The sequence below is a fragment of the Ornithodoros turicata genome, chromosome 5 (genome assembly GCF_037126465.1).
Source record: "Ornithodoros turicata isolate Travis chromosome 5, ASM3712646v1, whole genome shotgun sequence".
Classification (NCBI taxonomy): Eukaryota; Metazoa; Arthropoda; class Arachnida; order Ixodida; family Argasidae; genus Ornithodoros; species Ornithodoros turicata.
Genome location: NC_088205.1, coordinates 52,964,887 through 52,988,695, shown reverse-complemented (window position 1 = coordinate 52,988,695; position 23,809 = coordinate 52,964,887). Strand labels below are relative to the sequence as shown.

Genomic DNA, 23,809 nt, shown 5'->3' with positions numbered 1-23,809 from the left:
TCAGGAATATATGGTTGTCCAGCATGGATAACATCGAGCAAGAACCATGCAAGAGCTCCCACATGCTTGCACACTCCAATTTGACCAGATGGGCATTGGCAGTGGCTTTTTTTGGAGTTTTCCGCTGGGGCCTACAACAAGCCACACCGCGTATTGTTTGCGGAGTGTAAATGATGCTTCCACAAAGGCTTTTACTGTGGTGTCTCCTGAATGATGCAGAAGAACACTCTTCACTTTTTCTGCCTTGAACATTGTGTAGCCTTGTGTATAATGCTTTGCTGCACCCTGCTCATTTTGGTACTCTCGTATAGACTGCTCACAAAATGCTCTTGGGAAAGCAGCCATCTGTTTCGTCCATGGGCCTTTTGGGAGGCCTTCGAAGTGTACATGACGCTTTCTGGAACGCAAAACAATTTAGTATAAGAATAAAAGGTATTCGGGCTCATAAATAAATAACAATACGGATAGCAATACCGTTCGGCAGCACGTCATTTTAACCGGTACGATTGAAAACCACTGCGTCTGCTTCGTGTTGCTACGTAACATATCCGAGCGACGTTTTCTATTATAACAGGTGCAAAATTCTGGATACCGACAGGCAAACACCTGTTCGAACACTGTAAACAACCCTTCTTAAATATATAAGAGTACAATTTTCCTAGCAGTCCTGCATGTTGTAGGCATATAAACATCTATACCACGTTGTTTCACTGAAAACTGAAACTGGCGGTACTTCGTTAAAAGTGTTGAGCGCAGGTCTTAAAACTTCACTGACATCTGTGCTCATGCTTTATCACTTCCACATTGATGTTTTTAAACTGTATGCAATGTCCACTTACTGCATAGCGACGAGCAACGCGAATAGTTCGGACTCCTTTGCCGGACGGTCATTCAGGCGTCCATGCTGCTGTTGAACCGTGCGGGAGGTGAAGGAGAGGGAAAACCGAAACCGTTTGCGCTCTTCTTCTCTCTGACTCATGAAAACTAAATCCCAAGGTGCAGCGGGGCATTCGCAGCACAGCGCTCTCTGGCGGGCCATCCATGCAATTCTGAAATCGTCTATTCACCTTTTCGCTGATGATTGTGTCGTTTATCGGGCTATCTCATCTTCCTCGGACCAGTTCTCACTGCAGCGCGACCTCAGTTTAATGGATGAATGGTGTGACGCCTGGTTGATGGAACTGAACGTCAGCAAATGCGTATTCGTTCGTTTCTCACGATCCCTGTCAGTTCAGTTCAGTTCAGTTCAAATGTTTTATTTTACAGCTTGTACAGATGTAATGCCATACAAAATGGGGTAAAGAAATTGAACGCATTATACGGCACGAATTAGAAGGATCAAACGCCATAGGCGTGGAATTGATCCAATATTGTATGAATACAACTCAAGCTGACATACGACAGTGATCGCTAGGAAACACAAAATAAAAAATAAAAAATAATTAGTATTACAAACGACTCATACAGGACCAGGACCTTTCAATCAAAGAAGAAAACACCAATATCAACAACATCAAGAGTCAACACCTGATATGTAAAGCACCAACGACAATTACACAGCGCTTTCACCCATGAAATAATCATGAATCATCTTCCTGAGAACCACTAACGAATTACAAGTATGAATATAAGGTGGAAGCGAGTTCCAAACTTTGGCCGCGAAATACTGGAAAGAAAAGTAGCCATAGTTGGTTCGAATACTAGGCAAAGTCAAGACAAATGATCCCTGATTCCTTAATGGGATTACGCAGGTCTTGGCCTGTAAACTTACAAACGGTACGGAAATTAGACTGTGCCGCAGTTTGAAAACAATTACACACAATCTACGCATAAGCAAAACCTGAACCGACGGTATATTGAAAACATGATATACAAAAGAGACACTTTCTTGAGGCGATAGCGATAACATGGCACGAAGCGCCTTATTCTGGGCTATGCGCACTGGATGTGTCGTGGACCGGTATGTCAATGCATAACATTCAATGCCATAAGATATATAACTTTGAATATGTGACATGTATACTGTTCTGAGAACTGATAAGGGAAAGAGATATCGAAGTTTGACAATAGCATATATACCTGAGTATATTTTTTGACAGATGTGCGAAATATGTTCATGCCATGAGAGATGTTCATCAAACACCAAGCCTAACAGTTTAACTGACGAACGTCTCTCAATGATATGTGCGCCTAGGGCCAGAGATATGCCGTGTGATCGAATGTGCACTTGTGGTGGCTTGAATAAGACATAGGATGATTTGGCTGGACTGACTACGAGTTGATTGTAAGTTAACCAGGTGTTTAACCTTAAAAGAACGTTATTAGCTTTTGCATACAAGTCCACAACGTCATGACTCTCAACAAAGATTGATGTGTCATCTGCATATAAGATTGTTTGAGAGTTAAGGTATGAAGCCAAGTCGTTTATGTAAACAAGAAATAAAAACGGTCCCAAAATGGATCCTTGTGGAACACCAGTAGAATTGGACCCAAGAAATGAAGACGTTTCCCCGAGTTGTACAAATTGTCTTCGATTCCGGAGATAATTACGTATTAAACTGTGAGCGACGCCACGGACTCCATAGCGTTCCAATTTTATGCACAATAGAGAATGATCTATAGTGTCGAACGCTTTTTTAAGATCCACAAAAACGCCCATGGTTAACAATTTTGATTCTATATTACGTTTAATCAGTTCACTAATGGAGAGCGCAGCCAATTCCGTTGGTTTATTTCTACGGAATCCAAACTGAAAGTCTGATAATAAATTGTGTTTCTGAAAAAAGTCCTCAAGTCTAGTAAGCAGTAGACGTTCAAATATTTTAGCAAGTGTGGGCAAGATAGATATTGGCCTGTAATTCTCCGGTTGTACTCTACTACCTTTTTTAAAAATAGGGCAGACCTTGGCAATTTTTAATTCATCAGGAAAACATCCTTCGCTTATCAGCTCATTAAAAATACACGACAAGGGTTCAGATATCAAGCATACTGTGTTCTTGAGAAAGGAAACCGATATCTTATCGTACCCCACAGCTGCGGTTTGTTTCAGTCTCCGAATGACTGATTCTACTTCGCCGGGACAAGAAGGTGAAAAGAAACACGTGTATTCGTTGTGGGATGGCAAAATATTGTCTTGCCTTTCATTATCGCCAGCAACTACCGGTGAAACAACACTTAAGAAATGTTTGTTCAATATGTTACATATAGCTTTCTGATTACTAGTTTGGGTTCCGGTGTCATCCATTATGTTTAAGACAGCAGAAGTTGGCTTCACCTTCCCTAATGCACTATTGATAAGATTCCACGATTGTCGTGGATTTCCAAACGCGGCAGAACATTTTTGTTGAAAATAATTTCTCTTTGACACGCGTAGTAATTTCGTCGTCAGATTCCGATATCTTATGTACCGTTCTTTTATTCTCAAATTATCAGGATTATTGCGCACCTTTTGATACATATTAGCGCGATGGTTTATGGATCGCAACAAGGCAGCCGTAACCCATGGCTTACGTCTTATCTGTCTCCGAGATCGCAAAATGGTTCTAGATGATGCGTCAACACATTCGAGGAGCACTTTGTGGAATTTACTAAACTTAGCAGCAGCGGAAATGTCAGTGTTTACAAAGGACCAATCCACACCACCCAGGAGTGTTCTTGCCACATCAAAGTCGCAGATTTGGGAACGAGTCACTTGTTCTGTGATAACATGAGACGATAACAATCCAACAGCAAAGATGATATCATGATCCGTCATATCGCACGGTACCACCCCAGCTTTGAAAACAGTCGCGTTCAAATTCGATATGACATGATCTATTAAGGTGCCGTCACAGTCAGCCGGAGTACGAGTGGGCTCTCGGATCCACTGATCCATACCATTCGCAAGCAAAGTATGCAAGTACTCACTGGACTGACTATGTTGAAGCATGTTGATGTTAATGTCACCCATTATTATATTATTATGTCTTCTCTGTCGACGGCATATTCCATCTCTGCTCACACTATCTCAAGTTCTGGGACATCGGGCTATACTTAACATCCAACATAACATGGAAGGAGCATGTATCGATCATCTGTAAAAAAAAAAAAAAAACAATAACTCACACGCCTTTCTTCATCGAAACATTCGTCCAGCTCCTGCAAACGTCAAATTTCTAGCTTACGCTACCCTCATCCGACCCAAGTTAGAGTACGCATCATCAGTGTGGGATCCCCATGAAACATACCTAACATCTCTCAACGAATCGGCACAGAATAGATGCATACGTTTCATAATGTCAGACTACTCGATTCCACCAGGTGTTTCTCTGATGAAACATCATCTGGGTCTTCCAAAGTTGTGTGAAAGAAGAAAGTTTTTTTCTGTTGTGCCCCTTCCACAAATTTTTCCACACAACTCCTTCCACACAACTTCATTACAGCTGTTGTACATCAGTAGGGCTAGTTTCATATCTCAACGTATCGACCACACCTTCAAAGTATCACGCAGCGTTTGTCACTCAGAGTTCTTTGGCAAGTCATTTTTCCCACCAGCCGAAATCGAGGGAACGCCCTAGGCGTACTCTATCGTGTTTTTGTGTTCTCGGGAATGCAATACTTTGTGTTCTTAATGATGTATTAGCATGTACTGCATTGTATTTCAATGTTGTATTACCCATGTAATCACAGTCACGGTCCTTTGGGTGTCTGAATAATAAATAAAAAAAATAACCGGCTAGCAATGTTCGCTCTCGAACCGCCTTCGTTCGCGCCGTGCTAGATATTTTATCGTCAACATATCAGGATTGACATCGAGGTCGCTTGACCAGGTTGCCGAGGCTGACGCTCATTGTGAAGAGTACAGTCAGCAGCTGTTGCCATCGTTCGATGGCTGAACCAGCAACTCAACACAACAATTTCTCTTCCCACGCCTTTGCTTTTCTCTCGTTTTTCGAAAGCATTACAAGCACGTGCAAAGTCGCAGCTACTTCAGAGAAACTTCATATTTACCCTTTTGTGCTTACATGGCATTTACATATAGTCACATTTAGAAGCATCAGTGGCCACCCGCAACGCATTATCCGCGAGGGAGTGCTGTCAAACGGCGCAATGAGACCAGCAAAGTTTCGGCGACATCTTGCAACTTAACAATAAACAATTAAATAAATTATAATTAGTATGTATTCAGCTGTAGAGGCTAAAACGTTACAAGGAAATATAGTACAGTTCATATGTACATGATTTAGTGTTATTTTAGTAGCTCATTCAAAAACTATCCGATGCGAAAAGCAAACTGGGTTGGCACAGTTTCTGCGTTAAAGGATCTGTGAAATGAATTGCAGACGTTTGGAAACAGTATGCTTTTCTGCAAGGTTGTAACCTTGATGGTTCAGGTACGTAATAGCTGTGCTCTATACTGAACATTCTTGAGCAACCGAATTTGAAAGTTTGCTGCGCTAAGCAAAGCTTGTGGGCTCCAAAGGCACGTCAACCCTGAGGCGAAACAATTGAAAACGTGAGCAACTCGGCGGCATCCGGGTCGTTCTAGCACGCTTCACGTCGCAATGCTCGTTTTGTCGTCACGAGTGTACGGTCTCTGTATCCAGGAACACAAGAACGTAAGCCAGTAATAAATAAATCTACTGGATACGAAGTTTGCAAACAGCAGGGACACTGCGAGCAGACAACGCAGAGACGCGGATGGTAAGAAAGGTCAAAGGATGGCACGGATTGCACAGATATTTCTCACAGGTACGGGGCTCACAAGGGTACGATCGGGCACAACACACAAGTGGCAAGGGTGCAACTCAAACCGAACTTCTCAAGAGTTGCTGTTGTTCTTCAAAACAGGTCTTATGGTAATTAGTAACCCGTCCCAAATGCGTTACGGAGTACGTCAATATCAAGTGTTATCTGTCCGAAAATCAGGTCAATGACTCCAACTTTGTCATCAACGAACATCGAGCGTCGCCACCTTTCACTTCGTCGAAGTGGTCAAAATTAACTAGCGCGAACAGTATGCAAAACTGAGAGGTGTCGACTAATGTGCGTGATCACATAGCCAACTTCTTCGTGATGGTACCTTGAAACATTCTGGATGTCCTTCACTTTATAATTCCTTTAACATTGTCATGGCTACTCTATGTCTTGACTTGCTGTGCTCGAGTAATACTTACTGTGGTCGTTTAACGTTTACAGGTTCCATATCTTATGTCGGCAGCACTCAGTACTCTAGAAGAAGTAAGTACAAGTCGTGCAATCGCCATACTTTGCAATACTGTCATATACATTCATAGTTCGGTTTGGTAAGATGTTTACAGCAAGCAACCGACGGGTCAGACACTCAAAAACCAAAGTCGCTACTATGAGCATGTGAGAAGCGATGAGGGTACCTCATAATGATAAATTTAATTGTTTCATGCAGTGTTCGGTTTGTGTTCGCGCAGTGTTCACTGATCTTGCGGGTCCATCCGAACACTGACATGATAGCATTGCTTGGTAAGGCTTACCTTCACGGTGCAGTGTTAAAACAGTTAAAGGAGAAGACAGAAGAAAAGTGACATAGAAGGCCACCCTGCGGTGGCGCAACCAAGTGACGCTTGGGAGTAAAAGTACCACGTATGTTGTTGGAGGGGGTGGGCTGGTGTGACGATCGCGACAGTTCTGGCGATAGGTGCGTCATTAGGGTAAGCTTCAACCGGTGCGGTGCTATTTGCCCCCCCCCCCCCATTAACAGATCCCTTTGCGTACCAGTCGATACAACATACATGGGAATATTCCACCACACTTGAAAAAAATATCGTGCTCGGAGAGGGCTCCACACGTTGTTTTTGGCGTCACCGCGCCGCAGGCAAAGGAATTATGACGCGGAACTGGTGGCGGCGCTTCACCCCCTATCGTCCCCCAGTGCGGACCGCAGCCCCCGGACTCTCAGTGACGCCACTGCGTGGTGGTTCCTGGTGTCGATCTAAGCAGCATACTTGAGTAGTATTGAAATTATGACCTCTTTTTCTAATGCTATTGACCACTTCCAATCTCGGCCTCACAGGTCATGACAGCCCTTATGACATCACATTATTAACGGTCGAATATTCTACAGCTTCATCGTTTCAGCTCGTCTCGCTGGATGCACAGGAATGTGTGTTCTGTAGCCCCCAAGATCAGTGAGAGTGGGTGGGTGGGGTGGGGTGGGGGTTGTATAGATTCTCCCCCGCCTTTGAGATCTGGCTCCGACACTGCTGGTGCTGTAGCCGCGACACAACGTTCGGCAGAGACCTGGAAACCGGAACGTCAGATTGTAAATGCCATACCGCAAGAGGCACCAGCGATCGTCACAAACTTGCAGGGATTGTGTTGGAAATGGAGAGCTTCTGTGGGATCCCGAATGAGACATGCAGCTCTAGCGTGACGATACACTTCACAAATTATGACAGAGTTCGTTCCAAGATTTCACTTACACGTAAACACGTTACACACAGACGTCAACTGCGAGAAATATTCCATTGGACATTAAGAACAGTTCTGGGAAAGGAGAACCAACCACCCTACCTTGAGAATTAGTGTCCCGGTCATGGAAATCCGTGTGTCCACATCATCGCAGTGTCAACGTTTTCCTTCAGTAGTGTTATGGTAGATATACTCGTATTGTAATTTTTGGGTTCAATAGTAATGGACTTATATTCGTTTTCTTATTCAACTGAATACTTGTATATAGGTCGAGGAAAGTACCATGTTGTCCTGACGAAGGCAGTGCCATTATCGACCCTTTTTCATTTAACTCTTCATCTCTGCCTATTAAATAAACTAGTGTTCCTAACTTCCCTAAAATCTGTTGTCCGCGTCTTGTTCCTTCCACAACTATATATGAATATACGTAAATATACGTATATGTTCTTAGAAGGTTCCCGAAGTTCCTGAGACAAGCACCCACTTCCATTGCAGTGGCGAACACAATAGGTATTGCACAATCACCGAAATGATCGAAAAATATTACTTTATCAACATGAATTAAATTAATTAATTCATTCATTAAATTCCTCATTGATCATCTCGGAAGTGAAGGCGTTAATCAAAGATCTAGAACGACGAAGAACTGCAGAAGAACGTCATGACTTCCAAAACTTCGAAGAAACGACGGATCGTCTGCGAAACTTGAAAGTGCGTATACAACAACTTGACGGTCGATAGAGCCAATGCTTACAGAAGAAGAATTTTAAGGCGAATATACAAAGCACATCGAAATACAAATGAGCATCTTCACGTCGCTTTTCTTCGCCAACGAGTACCTAAAGACAAATAACGCTGAATTCATCAAGACATCTGCTACCACTTCAGTGCCGAACATCAAATATTCAACAATTGGAATTCAGAGGATCGAAATACCATATCCGACTATAACACGCGTCACTCAACAACAGGACGCTAAATATTAGGAGGCAGCGCACGACAGTCCCACATTCCCTAACGACGCACCTGTGACTGAAAAATCTGGCGTCGCTGCACTGATCACGACAAGGACAGATATTGTGTCATGTGAAGTTTTCCAACCAACCGACTTTTCTCTCAACATGCTGTGCGCAAGAAGTACGGGCAAGAACGGGCCTTCCTGCCATGCCTGCCTTCACTGTTGCCCCAACCGCTTCTTCAGTAGCACCATGGACACTGCCGAAACCATCCATCTCGACTCACATCCCGGGGGTCAAGGGGCCGAAGAGCAAAACCCCTACTCCATTCCTCAAGCAGACTACTCTGGAGTTGATGGACGCTGCATACGGAAACCAAACCGCCGTATATACGGTCGGTTCCTCCACTACTGGCGGCTCATCTGCTGCATTTGTAATTCCAGAGGAGTCAATTTCACGTGGGTTCCGCCTATCACACCGCACATCGGCCATCTCTACGGAGTTGTATGCCATCCTGTTATTCCTCAAGTCTATTTTGGATTACCAGCCCCGCCTCTGAGTGGTTTACACAGGTTCGCGGGCAGCGCTGCAGTGCATAGACAACATGGGCATCCGTGGCTTCTTGGCTCCGGTGGTAATGAACATCTTGACGACGCTCAAGGTTTTAGAAGACATGGGCCACCGGCTGACCCTCCAATGGGTCCCTAGCCACATTGGAATAAGCGGCAATGAGTTATCGGATCGGGCAGCTGCTGCGGCACACCATAGCTACTCAGCAGTCTCCATCATACTTTCGAACGGGGATAGACGTTCCCTCTTGTCCGCGTTGACGCCGCCTTGGGCCAATGGTGTCATGATATCACCCGGTGGTCGCTTCTGTATGCTGTTGACCCAACTCTATTATCTGAAATGCCAGGCGGTTCCCCTCGCCTCTTTACGTCTCTCGTGCGTCGTTTACGACTTAGCGTTGCATTCACCCGTGCACTCCGGTATAGGCTGGGCCACAGCAACACGGCGCTGTGTACAACTTGTGGTTTCCCGGCAACAATCCGACACATTATAGAAGAATGTAGCCAGTACGTATGCGAGCGACGGGCCTTTAAATGTCAACTTGAAATGCTGGATCAGAGGCCATTCAACATCTGCAAAGTTCTCGGCCCATGGAGTAACCCTGGACTTCAGTGCTGTGCACTTGGCGCTTTTCTTTTCTTTCGGAGGGCAACCGGCCGCCTTCAAGAACTGTAGGGATTTCCTTCCCTCGTAATCCTTTCATATGAACCTTTTTGGAATAGTGCAGGGTCCCGCACTCAAAACAGGGAAACATCCCACATCATCATCATCCATTCATCTATGTTGTTGTTGTTGTTCTAAACATGCAAGCGATCAATTCCACACGATACATGGAACAGTTGCTGGACGACATGACTTTCATACCCGATGTTCTTACCTCAACAGGAAAGATTTAACAGCGCAAAATGAGACACCGCTTGGGGCAAGATGAGACACTCCGTGGTATTGAACTATACAGAATTAGTTTTTGCAATCCAAGCAAACAAAGCAAAGCTCATGGGCCCCTACACAAGCCCCTTCAGCCCACCGCCCACATGATGTGCAATAAAACCACACAACCCGGTGCTATTTTGCTTTACCGTTATTTGCAAACAAGGCACCGACAGCGACAAGGCACCGAGGTAGCGACAGTCTAACGTGTCGCTACTGGTTTCGGTTCTGCTTTGCTGGAAATGTCATAGGAAACAGGAAAATTTGCTAAAAATTCTCAGGTAATATCCAAAGAAGACATTTCTGAGTATCAAGCATAAAGGCACCTAATAGCTGAATTATCAGTTTCTAAATTACATTACGTTGTCGCGTCTTGCCCCATGCATGTCATCGGATGCATTACTTTTTCTATTCAACACCGGATGACCAAGAGCGCCCATATTTTGCACATGTCTAGATGAATCAATGAATAACGTGTAGCGGCACCGTCATCATCATCGACCATCCCGTTCATCTCGAGCATAGCGCGCCGCTGCAGAATAAACAGTCGAGCTTCTGGCACGAACCCGAGCTCTTGTCTGCTCTTTGCCTCCTAGCCTCGACAATCTGGTGACCCGAACTTCTACGTTCGCCAACCTTGCGAAGCCATGTCCTGCGACGAACCCTCAGCCAGTTCAGTCCGACAGCCTTCGCTGTCCGCTGTTGCTGTCAAACTTCCGCAATACTTCGACCGAAACCCCGGGGTATGGTTCATCCAGGCGGAAGCCCAATTCAGCCTCGCCGGCGTCACATCCCAGCAAACAAAATTCTACCACGTCATCTCTGCCCTTACTCCAACCGCAGCAGACGAGGTATATGACGTTCTGGCTAACCCGTCCCCTACAACGCCGTACGACCAACTCAAGAAAGCCCTCCTCCAGCGCACAACAGCTTCCAGCCGCTCCCGTTTACAACAGCTCCTCTCGGCCGAGGAGCTGGGAGATCGATGCCCCACCCAGCTTTTACGGCGCATGCGGCAATTGCTCGGAGACAATTCTGCGTCCATGGACAACACCCTGCTCCGTGGGCTTTTTCTTCAACGCCTGCCACAAAATGTGCAGATGGTCCTGGCCACAGCTTCCAACATGACACTGGACCAATTGGCTACACTCGCTGATGCCGTTGTTGAGGTGGCGAGTCCATCTCCCGCCATATCCGCGGTGTCACAGTTTCCACCTGCTGTCCCCAGCCACAACAATGCTGCTGCGCAGAGCGCGCCAATCACCTCCCATTCTCAGATTGACGACCTCTGCCGCGAATTTCGGAGCCTCGCGAGCATTATTGCCGCTTCCCATGCACAGCCTCGTCAACCCCGCGCCTCCCGACGCCGAAGACCGAGCAGTAGTCCACGTCGCCCTTCTAACGGCCGTTCGCCCAGCAGAGACCGGAGCCCAGTCTCGTCCATTTGCTGGTACCATCGTCGGTTCGGCGCAGACGCATACCATTGTCGCTTGCCGTGCTCATGGAATGCGGAAAACTCTCCGGCGGACCATTAATGGCGACAAATGGTCCAAGCCCCTCATCCAGTCGCCTCTTCTACATCCGCGACCGTAACTCCACCCGACGTTTCCTAGTTGATACCGGCGCAGAGGTCAGCGTTATTCCAGCGACCAGCACTGACCGTCGGCAATCCCCTTTGTACCACCTTACTGCCGTCAACGGTTCGAAGATCCCCGTATTCGCGCAGCGCTCTTTAACGCTCAACTTGGGTCTCCGGCGCGAATTCCGCTGGATGTTTCTGGTCGCCCACGTCAACCAACCAATTTTGGGCGCGGACTTCTTGAACAACTACCACCTCTTGGTCGACATCCGCACTCGCAAGCTCATTGACTCCAATACTAACCTAGCTGTCACTGGCATACGTTCTTCCTTATCATCTTTACGTGTTGCCTTTTACCACGACACCAGCAATGCCTTCAGCGCCATTCTAAAGGACTTCCCCGAACTCACCCGGCCACCTGACTGGCCGAAGCCAGTAATGCATCGTGTAGTCCATCACATCGAGACTAAAGGACCACCCGTGTTTACTCGACCACGCCGACTGCCCCCGGAAAAGCTGAAGATCGCTCGTGGAGAATTTAACCACATGCTTGACATGGGAATTATTCGTCCCTCTTCTAGCAGCTGGGCATCGGCGCTACACATGGTGCCGAAGAAGACAGGTGATTGGCGTCCCTGTGGGGACTATCGGGCTCTCAATCGAGTTACCATCCCCGACCAATACCCGGTGCCCCACGTCCACGACTTTACAGCCTTCCGTCATGGCGCCACCATCTTTTCGAAGGTAGACCTAGTCCGGGCTTATCATCAGATACCCGTCGCTGAGGAGGATATACCCAAAACGGCCATTACCACCCCATTTGGTCTATTAGAGTTTCTCAGGATGCCGTTTGGGCTGCGAAATGCCGCACAATCCTTTCAGCGCTTCATTGATTCGGTCATCCGTGGTCTACCTTTCGCATATGCTTACATCGATGACATTCTTGTCGCCAGCTCATCCATCGAGGAACACGCCGATCACCTACGTGCACTGTTCTCCAGGCTTTCCGCCCATGGCATTATCATCAACGCCAGCAAGAGCCAATTTGGCGCTTCGTCTCTTGAGTTCCTGGGCCACCATATCTCATCTCAAGGCGTCAAGCCGCTTCCATCCAAAGTCCAGGTCATTTCCGATTTTACCCGCCCTGCTTCTCTCAGCAAGCTCTGCAATTTTCTCGGACTCGTTAACTTCTACCGGCGATTCGTCCCACGCTGTGCTACGATCATCCAGCCCCTCGAGAAGTTCCTCTCCACCAAATCGCAATCTTCTCGACCTCTAACTTGGACGGATGACGCCATAGCAGCTTTCGACAACATTAAGCAAGCTTTAGCTAACGCCACGCTCCTCGCCCACCCCCGCCCAGATGCGCCAACCTGTCTTATGGTGGACGCACCTTCAACCGCAGTTGGAGCCGTCCTGCAGCAGAACATGTCTGATGACCATACCGATTGGCAACCCATTGGCTTCTTTTCCCGGAAGTTGAGACCCCCTGAAACGCGCTACAGCACTTTTGGCCGTGAGCTGCTTGCCATCTACCTGAGCACGAAGCATTTTCGCCATTTTCTTGAAGGACGAACCTTCACGATCTTCACAGATCACAAGCCGCTCGTCTACGCTTTCCAATCTCCGAGCACGAATCATTCATCAAGAGAGCAGCGGCACCTCTCATTCGTGTCTGAATTTACAACGGACATCAGACATCTACCCGGCATTCGGAACCCTGTTGCTGACGCCCTCAGCCGTGTCAGTATTGCCGGACTGAACCGCGATTCGTCCGCACCGTTAACCTTCGCCGTCATAGCTGACCTGCAGCGCACGGACGATGAGTTCCAGTTTTACCGTTCCTCCTCTCGGACCAGCCTTCAACTCCAAGACATTCCTCTCCCAGGGGTTGGAGGTACCATTTGTGGCGACTTGTCAACCGGCAGCCCACGCCCATTTCTTCCTCGGGCCGCTCGCCGACCCGTATTTGATCAGCTGCACTCCATGGCACACCCCGAGATCCGCGCCACCCAGAAGTTGATCTCTTCGCGGTATGTGTGGCCACGTATGCAAGCTGATATCAAGCGTTGGGTCCGTTCCTGCATACCGTGCCAGCGATGCAAAGTTTCCAGGCACACCAAGACCGCACCAGCTCAGTTCCTACCACCAGACTCTCGCTTTGACCATATCCACCTGGACATTGTCGGTCCCCTGCCTTCATCTAACGGCCATCGATACCTCCTCACAATGATCGATCGCTTTACGCGCTGGCCCGAAGTCGTCTGCCTCCCCGACATCACAGCCGCCACCGTCGCCGTTTCCTTCGTACAAGCTTGGGTCGCCCGCTTTGGCGTCCCCTCAGTCGTCACAACGGACCGCGGACGGCAATTTGAGTCCGCCCTTTTCACTCAACTGACAAACTTGCTTGGCACATCCCGTACAAGAACAACGGCTTACCACCCTGCAGCCAACGGGATGGTTGAACGCTTACACCGCCGGATTAAAACAGCCCTCAAGTCTGTATCCCCCGCTTCCTGGACCGACGCCCTCCCCCTCATCCTGCTGTCCCTTAGGGCCACCGTCAAGGAGGACCTGCAGTGCTCACCTGCCCAGATGGTTTACGGGACTACTTTACGCCTGCCTGGCGAATTCTTTGCGCATCCCTCGCCAATCGCCCATACCGACCCGACAACCTACCCTGAACGCCTGCGCACGGTCATGCAAGGCCTACCAGCCGTCCGACCCCGCTCACCTGCGCAGCCCTCCACCTATCACCACCCCCTTCTTGAAACGGCTTCTCACGTCTTCATTCGCCATGACGCGCCCCGAAAGCCTCTGCAGCCCACATACGACGGTCCCTACAAGGTTCTGCAGCGGTCACCGAAACATTTCACGCTTCAGCTCGCTGGCCGCCAGGACACTGTATCTATTGACAGGCTGAAGCCGGCCTTCATTGAAAGCCCCGTTGACGTGTCTCCTGCCACCACGCCTCCCAGTTTGCCTCCGCATCAATTTCTCCCAGAAGACACCACGCAGCCAGTTCGCCGTCGCCGTGTTCATTGGGCTCGTCCCCTCAGCACCACTCACCACTGATATCGCTTCGCTGGGGGGGGGGGGGGGGGGGGGGGGGTCCATGTAGCGGCACCGTCATCATCATCGACCATCCCGTTCATCTCGAGCATAGCGCGCCGCTGCAGAATAAACAGTCGAGCTTCTGGCACGAACCCGAGCTCTTGTCTGCTCTTTGCCTCCTAGCCTCGACAAACGAAATAGAATGTGGACTTACATTGACAAGATAAGTCTGCGAAACGCTACTGTCTCTTTCGTGGGCCTTCATACTAGAGGCGGAAGAAACCACTGATCTCTATGTATAAAGGCTGGATCGCGCATGGGGGAGGGGCTCATGGGGGAGAGGCACGCATTCGGGCCGCCATGTTGGGAGGCCCTAAAGCGCTCTGTGCGCCCATAGAAAACAATGGGAGGCAACAGAGATTGTGAGTATTTATTGCGCTGCAGGCGTTGATCGTTGTTTGTCGTCACACAATTTTGTAAGGTGCCAGTATACTGATGTATCCTAACAGTGTTTCACAGGTGTCCTGCCGTTCAATTCTTAATTACGTTATGTTTTGCATTCCGAAACTAGACCGTCACTTCAGTGCAGCACTGGGGATTGTACTACAGCACGTTTCCCAGCCAATATTTCAATAAGAAACGATGTGAGATTAACAACAACCATGTATATAATCTCCCGTGCTGCGTTCTGGACAAAAATTGTTCCACAAAGAACGGTCCCAGGAAGGATATACCCGCATGGTAGAAAGAAATCGGCCCGTAGAATTCCAGCCGTTGTTTTAGACACGCGTATGCGTTTCTCATGCTTGATATAAATCACACGTGTGATTTATATCAAGCAAGAGTCTTTTAGGGAACGACAGTGGTGTCTTCGACGTAATGCCTTGCAAATATGAACACACCGAAGCATCCCAACCAATTACTTCACGCAATTAGATCACGCTTAGGCCAGTTAATCTAGGTATTGATGTAAACTTAATCAAGTTACTTAGTAAATGGTAACACCTCCTTGAGACACAAGACCTATCTCCTCTTGTACAGCACTTCTTTTTTTGTTTGTTTCTTCCTTCATTTGTTCTGATTATTTGCAGGTGAAATTGAATGTCCTTCTCGCGTACTCACATGCTTTTGCTGAATAGAACTGCAGCGTGAACAAAGCTGCGTAGGGACGGGGGCCTGCCATCCACTGCTGACTGTGTCATGCTTGTTATGTGGAGCATGTTGCAAAAAATGCAGCTGCACATCTGAAACTCCAATCATTATCATCGTCATCTAAAAGGGAGTGCGGTAGCACTGCCGTGAAACTAGGCACGATTTCTGAAGATCTTCTATGACACTTTCCGCCGTTTGCACACTTTTCTTCACCGTCAATCTCTCTCATAGGAGTCACTTTGCATTAACAGTAACTCCCATCTTACATTTTAATGTGCGAGGGCTCTCTTGCACTACACATGTACGGTTTCCAAACTGCAACATGACGATTTGGAGCTTGAAACTGGACCCCTGGTGTACCCTGTCTATGAAATGATACCAACTGAATCATGTCAAACGTGATGTTTAGTGGAAGTGTCTTGGTTGTGCATTCTGCATGACAAAGATGTAACACGATATGCTTTTGTACAGAAGATAAGTGATGTTATGCTCTATGAATAAAGAGAATATACATTTTTCAAGTTCAACATTTATTCTGGCATATATGCATTTCAAGATACAATGAATGTGCAGGGAAGTGACAAAACAATACATTTGTGACCTCCCTGCAATGACAATATATATCTCAGGAATGACAACGTACAGGTACACTATGTAAATTTGTTGCACCCAATTTTCATACATGCTGAATTTTAATTTTTTGTTTTGCTGCCTATGTGTTCAGTGTATTACAAATTGCTTAATGCAAACAACACTTTGTTAATTTCAAGCTTTTTGCTCCCATCTAAGATATTCCTATCCTGAAGGAACCGCCCCTTCGACACCATAAAATATTCAGTAGGTTTCACTCTGGCAGGCCCTGCCACTGCAAATTTCCTGAATTTAAATCCTTCAAACTGTGTCATAACCTTAAATACGTCAATATTTTTGCAAGTAGTTGACATGCTGGAGGACACTCCTCCTGCAGCTAAGGCAACTACAGAGAGTTCCAAGAGGCCGAAGGTAAACCTACAGCTGCATGAGTTTGATCAACAGTAGTGCATTCTCAAGAAATAATTTTCTTCTTATAGCATATATGTGCATGCCTAATAACTGAAACAATGACCACAGTTCCACAACAAGTTTTAATTCCTGAGGGTGTATACTGTAGAGCTGGGTTAGACCTACAACAGTTAATACAAGGTATTATATACTATGAATACCTTCAAAATCTCATGTGACACATATGCTTTTACTTTTTGGAGGTGCTGCGGTGATCGAAGTTTGTGGGCACTGCTCAAGTTTTGCACCCATTTCTTGCGTATGTCGAGGCAGCTGTGAATGAGAGAACATTGGCTAGGATGCAACTAGTTAAAAATAAATATGTTGTTTAGTAAAAGCATTGCATAAATCTTGAAAACATCACTTTAAAACAGGGTTTACAACCTTGATATATTTTAAAAATTTCAACGTTTAAACACTATTCTAAAAAGAATTATAGCTTCATCACCAAGACACAATGCTGGGTGAAGGGCCCTAAGGTGTATATAAAACTTTCGGATGTAGTTCGTTACCGGACCACTGCGTTTTTGTAAAGAAAGAAGATAACTAGGTAAATGATATGTTTTTACCTGAAGCAGGAGCAAATTAGGAACGAAATTAGACAGGAATGACCCTCGTATATTGCGTGAAACGTATAAAAATTAAATTTTATCGCCCGTTTCTTGATGGCGCTCCGCCATCTTGGGTGAGGACCTTCTGACCTAACCCGAGGCACAGTCTCGACCGCCTACTGCGTGCCTGGGGGGGGGGGGGAGGTCTGCCCCCCCCCCCCCAATCTGTAGAACCTAACTTGACCTAGGCGATTTAGCCGAATTCTCTTGCAAGTTTCGAATCCGTTAGGCTTAGCATTCCCGTGTTTCTCCTGTGCTCAAAGTGAATCAGATGGGGTTGTTGAAATGCCTATAAGAAAACTTCTAGTCCACAGAATTTTATAATTCTTACCTTTTCAGATTCAGTATATGAACTTCTTTAACTTCTATGCAATATTTACCATTCAAACGCTTTCACAAATTTTTAAAAACGAGTGGTCCCGGTAACGAACTACACCCAAACTTTCTGAAGTGATGTGTTCCATGATGTGAACATGTAAACAGAATGCGCAAAATTGAGAGAGGCTCACCACAGTGCGTGCACTGGGGTGGTTCCTCCCCGTAAAATAGGAACCCATGAATGAGGAACATGATACTTAACTGTAAGCTCGATCGCATCAGATTATGCTCGATGACACAGACGATCCTCTGGGTAACCCCCGTGAGGAAACCTGTATTGAGAGACCACACTGCTACAAATAACACGACAAGCTACAAATTATTATTATCGCAACAAGCTGACAACATAGCTCAGACACAAAGGCGGTATCCAAGTCACACCACACCACCGTTACGTAGGATTCTTTGTCACAAATCAAACCAAGGCACAAAACAATACCAATACATGAAAAAGGGTGACTATCTTGGTCTTATTATGACGTAATACTGAACTTATACGCGAAGGTAGTTCAAAGAAATGACTGTGCACCTGCTTGCGTAGAGAATACTTGGTACCGTGCTAGCAATGCATGCAGAAAAGCGCTCGAGTGCTCGCACATATTTATGACACCACTATCAGTGTAGTGTAACATGTTCACTCCAGCATGTTATGCACTCAAACTGTATTTGCCGGCGGGTAAAATGCAAGTGTGTTCGATTGAACCTCGGAAGAGCGATCAAACAACTTGCACCCAGTGATGGTTTTGGGCAAAAAAACACTTCATAATTGTCAAATAAATGTACAGAATGGACGCCTATTTATTCCTTGATAAAGAATGCCTCACCTGTAGAAATTTCGGCCCTGTATCCTTGCCGGCACGGTTGGTACGACCGTAATTGCAAGAAGTTGCCATGATCGCTGCGGCGACTGTTTTGGGTACAGTAAGACGGCGGCCGGTTGCCGCCCCTATCCGCGATCCAGCCTTTTACAATCGAGATCAGTGGAAGAAACCGATTTTCTTTTTCTTTTTCTCTTCAACGCATAAACCAATTCGGACACCTCGCACGTGTAAGGAAGCGCAGATGCAGAGGCAACTTTGACTAAAGTTTCAAGTACATGGAGCAATGCGTTTCTGGGACTGGCAGCATCTAGCAAAAAATATTGCGTCTTGCCCCGTCTCTCATCTTGCCCAACCTTACCCTATACATCAGAAACATTTGGTACAAAATAGAAGCTTAGTAGGATTGTGGCATATCGATGGTCAATGTTTCTAAAACTATCTATTGTTTCGAGACAGTATCGATGTCCTATCGATAGCTTTGCATCACAACTACGCGTTCCTTTGGTAGCTTTCTCCCTGGCTTCTTCTTGAATGTGAAGATAATGGCATCGCAAATTCATAGAGAATCCATCTTGCAGTTGACACCTTTGGGACAAAATCAGTCTCTTCCAAGTGCTGTGAACACCTCTGTTGCGTCAACATTGAATTTATCCATTCTCTTGATGGCTACAGTCATTTCTGTCTCAAGGAAGCTGTGGAAGGTGACTGTAACCGTGTATTCACACGAGCGACATTCCCCCAGAAGCGGAAGATGCGAAAAGCCTCATAGCTTTCTGCTGTCACGTGAGCGCGAGCGCTCAACGTCGTGTCTTCACGTGCACTGCTAACCATGGGGAATATCCTACTACACAGCCGCAAGATATTCCGTAGCAGACGACAGGAAAACACGCTGACGGTGTCGTCTGCCAAGTGTCGTCTGCTAAATGCGCCGTACGGCACTCCCGATATTCTGCACCCCGTGAATGCTCACATAACACGGGACGGAACTTCATCACTGTAAGCAATGTTTTTGCTTTTTCTTCCACTAGAATGTTCTCTGAGGATGTCGCTCGTGTGAATACACGGTAAGGCGATCATGAAGTGTCCTCGCACTAAAAAATTGAAATAGTCAAGGTGCACAGTCTGAGGGGCATATCTGAGGCGAACTATCTGTCTGGTAAACAGAGACATGAAATGCAGTGCAATCTAACGTGACGGTTACGTGGGAGACGTTGAAATAATGCAAGCTCAGATTCACCGAGCTGGGAAAAACACATTTCGTACGAGTGCGTAATGGTGAGTATCACAGCGAGTTACATGGCTAAGCTTTTATTTTGCACCAAACGTTTCTGCTGTATAAAGTGCACTAACTAGTTCTCAAATGGGCTGTACTAAACTGTATAAATTTCTCCTAGGATGGAATAACTAAGCAGCGTTGAACTAGGTTAACGCAGTTTTCTTGCCCAATATCGAAATTACCGCGCCTAGTGCTTTCAATGCAGAATGAATACAGGCATTTGAAACTCTCTTACCTGCTTTGCAGTCCCTTTTGAAACCCTTGTCTTACCACACAAATAATATAGTGGAACAGCATGTGTGTGAATCATGACACGATACAGCTGTTGTACGGCAGTCGTGTGCATGCCTCGGGCTGGGTACACTCTAAGAAAAAAAGGTGTAATTGCCTACCTTTTGGGATAGAAGTGTCTCGTTACAGATTCTCAACCCTTTTGGGGTAGAAAGTGAGAGGTAGAAGAAATTCTACCCCTTCATTTCTACCACATTGGTAGAACAGTTACAACAGTGTGTCTAGATAATTCTACCCTGTTAGTGGCAAAATTCTGCCCCTACATGGTGAAGTGTTATTCCTCTGGGGGCCCACCTTTTCGCTCCACATAGGAGACAAGTCTACCTCCAGGATGAGAAATATGGCTCCATCTTGAGCCTAAATGTTCTACCTTTCCCAGAAAGCAGTTCTACCGTCAGTAGAACTGTTCTCCTTTATCGGAAGATAATTTTTACCTGAAATGGTGATCACATCTACCATCATTGGTGCTGTACCTATCGGTGGCATATTTCTACCTGTAATGAGGGAGCACGTAGACCTTGTAGGGAAGTATTTAGCGATTCTGCGCAAGCACAGACACTCCATATTTGGTCGCTCTGGCTAATCTCTTGAACCGTGACCTCGAAGCTGAACCAAACTCTTTTGTACACAGGATTAGTAAACCTCAACTAATGTCGTCACTTGGGTGACTCCATTTACACTTCCATTAGTGACCCTGCTATGAAACACACAAAACGAGAAAAGATCCACTTGAACTCTAGTCGTGATAAAATGCTCACAGTGGTTCTACAGTAAGGGGGAGAGAGTTCAGTAAAAGGGCAGAACAGCAGGGTCTACAGCAGGGTCTGCAGCACAACCCGACGGTAGAGGGAAAGTAGGTCAGGGACAACTGTTGCGCTTCTACCCTTTTTCAATCTTTTTTTCTGAGAGTGTAGTGCGCCTCAGACATTGCGGAATGCCGATGGGTTTCCGGGAGCGTCTATAGACGCGTTCCGATTATTTTTTCCGACACATCAAGCTTTCTCTACACTGAACAGACTTAGAAGCACAGGACTAGTTGAAACGTGCCCGAATAATATGACACACACTTTTGACACGGAAGGTATGCCAGAGGTTCTGGCTTATACTTCGTGGTACCATAACGTCCAGGTGGCGCACTGAACCCGCTGCGTCTCTTTTCAAAACGGACACATCGGCCAGATTGGCGGTACAACATGTTGCCTCCTACTCCCGCTGTCGCACGAGCGATCTCATTATGGCCCAGCTACGCACCCACTCGTACTTGCGAGGCGTCACAAACGGTCACAGGCAGCGTCGACTACTAGCGAAATGTGAACAAAAGTGAACGACGACTTGCGTTTTGCACTTCACATGACATGTACCACGAACCTACCACCAATGAGACTGTGCGCCCCTTGGCCTGGAGAGAACGAAAACGGGAAAGACAGACTTCAGCCAATATATATAAATGTAAGTCCCAAACGTTGCCACACCAGTTGGTGTGGCGACGTTTGGGACTTATAAACACATGTTAAACGTGCAACCAAAGAGCTTCTGCTACTCTTCTTCCCTTAATACTTTACTGGCTTTGCACCGGGCTTTCAGAGGTGAGTCTCTCACCCTGACGGGAGGACATCACGTTTTATATGACCTTCCGACGCCACTCGCTCAAACGTCACCCACCTGCGCATTGTTCGCATGAGGGCGAGGGGCTCAGTGTTTAAATAACAATTCAAATGAGTTTCGTGAAGAACACGACTTCTAAAGTAAGGCGCGGTCGGTATTAAAATGAGTACTACCCTTTTTGGGACCTTCGGTCGACCCCTTTTAGAGAAAAATTTGCCACCGAAGCGGGTCATTTGTTGCAATAATTAATTGGTTTCGGTTGGCATATTTTTGTCGCAGCTGGTCCCGGTGAAGCGAAAAAGAACGATCTTCCACTCCCTTATCCACCAACGAATTAAAGGAGTACATAGGGCCTTCCAGAAAATTTTTAGATTAAGACGTCTGATGAAAGTGTGTGTGTCATTTTACCGAATGGCGCTAAAGGTTTTCATGTGTGCAATTTGTTTCCCATAAAAAAACTCGCATAAACATGGGTCTGCGCCTTCACCCTTAACCTGCCACTCCGGGTATTACGAGGAGGAGAAGGTATGATGCCACGTCACCGATGACGTTATAAGGAGAACTCGTTCTGGTTCGCCGGTCAGTGGGGTCAGCGCCTTGTCCCTTTGCCGCCGTAAACCAGTTTTGCTAGTTTTCCTGGAGAATTTGGGATAGAAAGAGCGGCCGAATCATTACCGAGCCAGGAGAAAGGCTTTTTCAAAACCCCGAACAGCCGAGTAGCAGACGACAGAGGAGTAGCAGACAACATGTCTCTACACCAGTCAGCAAGCGTTCTCCTTATTCGCGTTTTTCGCCAAATCGACGCCGCACAGCGGTGAAACTCGGGACTAGCCAAACCAGGTACACCCGGCCGACCCCGCGGAGGCCTTGCGGAGAAGTCCGCGTTTTTGCGGACGATCTATCGAACGGATTTTTGTTCTGAAAACTCCTCCGGTATCAGGTGATCGAAGGGACCAGATGTTCTCACTGGGACAACTTGGTATCTTTTATAATTAAAAAGCTGCTTATTGAAAATTAATTAAGATATTGCCCTTCAGCATATGCTATATTGCAATTGACTTGATCTCGGGAAAAGTGATATATATATATATATATAGTGAACGTTGAAATCAATGGGAGACAGAAGACGAAACTAAGGGAAGTAACAAAAAAGGGTTTATTAAAACTTACGAATTACAAAAGTCAGGGAGGATGTCTACGTTACGGCGGAAGCTCCGTCTTCTTCGAGACGAAATAGCTAAATGTGGCCACGAGGCTGATAAGGGGCTTGAGAATAAGGGCGGTTGGGGGAAATTCCCGCCACATGGCGGTTGTCAATTGGGAAAATTCCAGAGTGCTTTTGTGTCAGGTCCAGGAGTGGGGTCATCGCCGTTGTGGGTCAGTGGGGATTTTGATCCGGCTGAAACGAGAAAAGGCAACAGGGTCTTATCTAGGTAGTTAAACTTCTTGTTGACAGCATGCCAGGGCCCTCGTTGATGGCCGATCGGAATTTGTAAATTACGTAGGATTCCCGTTGCTCCCGGGAGCGGTCGGAGATAAAGTTCGACTGGAGAATAAAAACTGAGGCTTCGTTGATTGAATGTTCTGGGTGTTGGAAATGGCGTGAGACTGGAAGATTAGGTTTCTTGGTAACATCCGATCGGTGATTGTTGAATCTACATTGAAAAGAAGTTTTTGTCTGACCCACGTATTGGGCCTGGCATGTGTTGCATTTGATTGCACAAATAACGTTGCATGAGTTACAGTCTACGTCGGCGTTGATATTGACGGTAAAGTTGGAATTCGTACTTCTGACTGTTTGCGCATCTGACGATCTGGCATCTCCTGCCATTACATGGATGACAGCCCGCCGGAGAGTTAGTTGGTTCGCCTACTTTAGAGCGAACCAAGCTATCTTGTAAGTTACGTGTACGTCTGTAAGCGACACGTGGTGGATCAGGAAATATGTTTTTCGTGCGTTCTGACTGGAGAAGGATACTGTGGTGGCGGCTAAGTATGCTGTTAATGTTTGGGATATTTCCGGTGAATGTTACCGTTAAGTTCACAGCATTACTTTCTGATTTGTTTTGTCTTTTCTCGAGTAAGCTTAGAAAGCTTAGACGGTTTGCCTTGCGAGCTCT

The 23,809-nt window shown here is 46.5% G+C and overlaps 1 protein-coding gene across 2 annotated transcripts in view; it reads left to right on the top strand.

Moving 5' to 3' along the window:
* The window catches only part of LOC135396041 (uncharacterized), a 534,032-nt gene that overhangs the window by 138,446 nt on the left and 371,777 nt on the right, over positions 1–23,809 (top strand). For both annotated transcript variants that reach the window (XM_064627099.1, XM_064627098.1), the window contains exon 5: positions 6,178–6,219. In XM_064627099.1, coding sequence (XP_064483169.1) covers positions 6,178–6,219 — 42 coding nt within the window. The remainder of the gene's footprint in view (positions 1–6,177; positions 6,220–23,809) is intronic.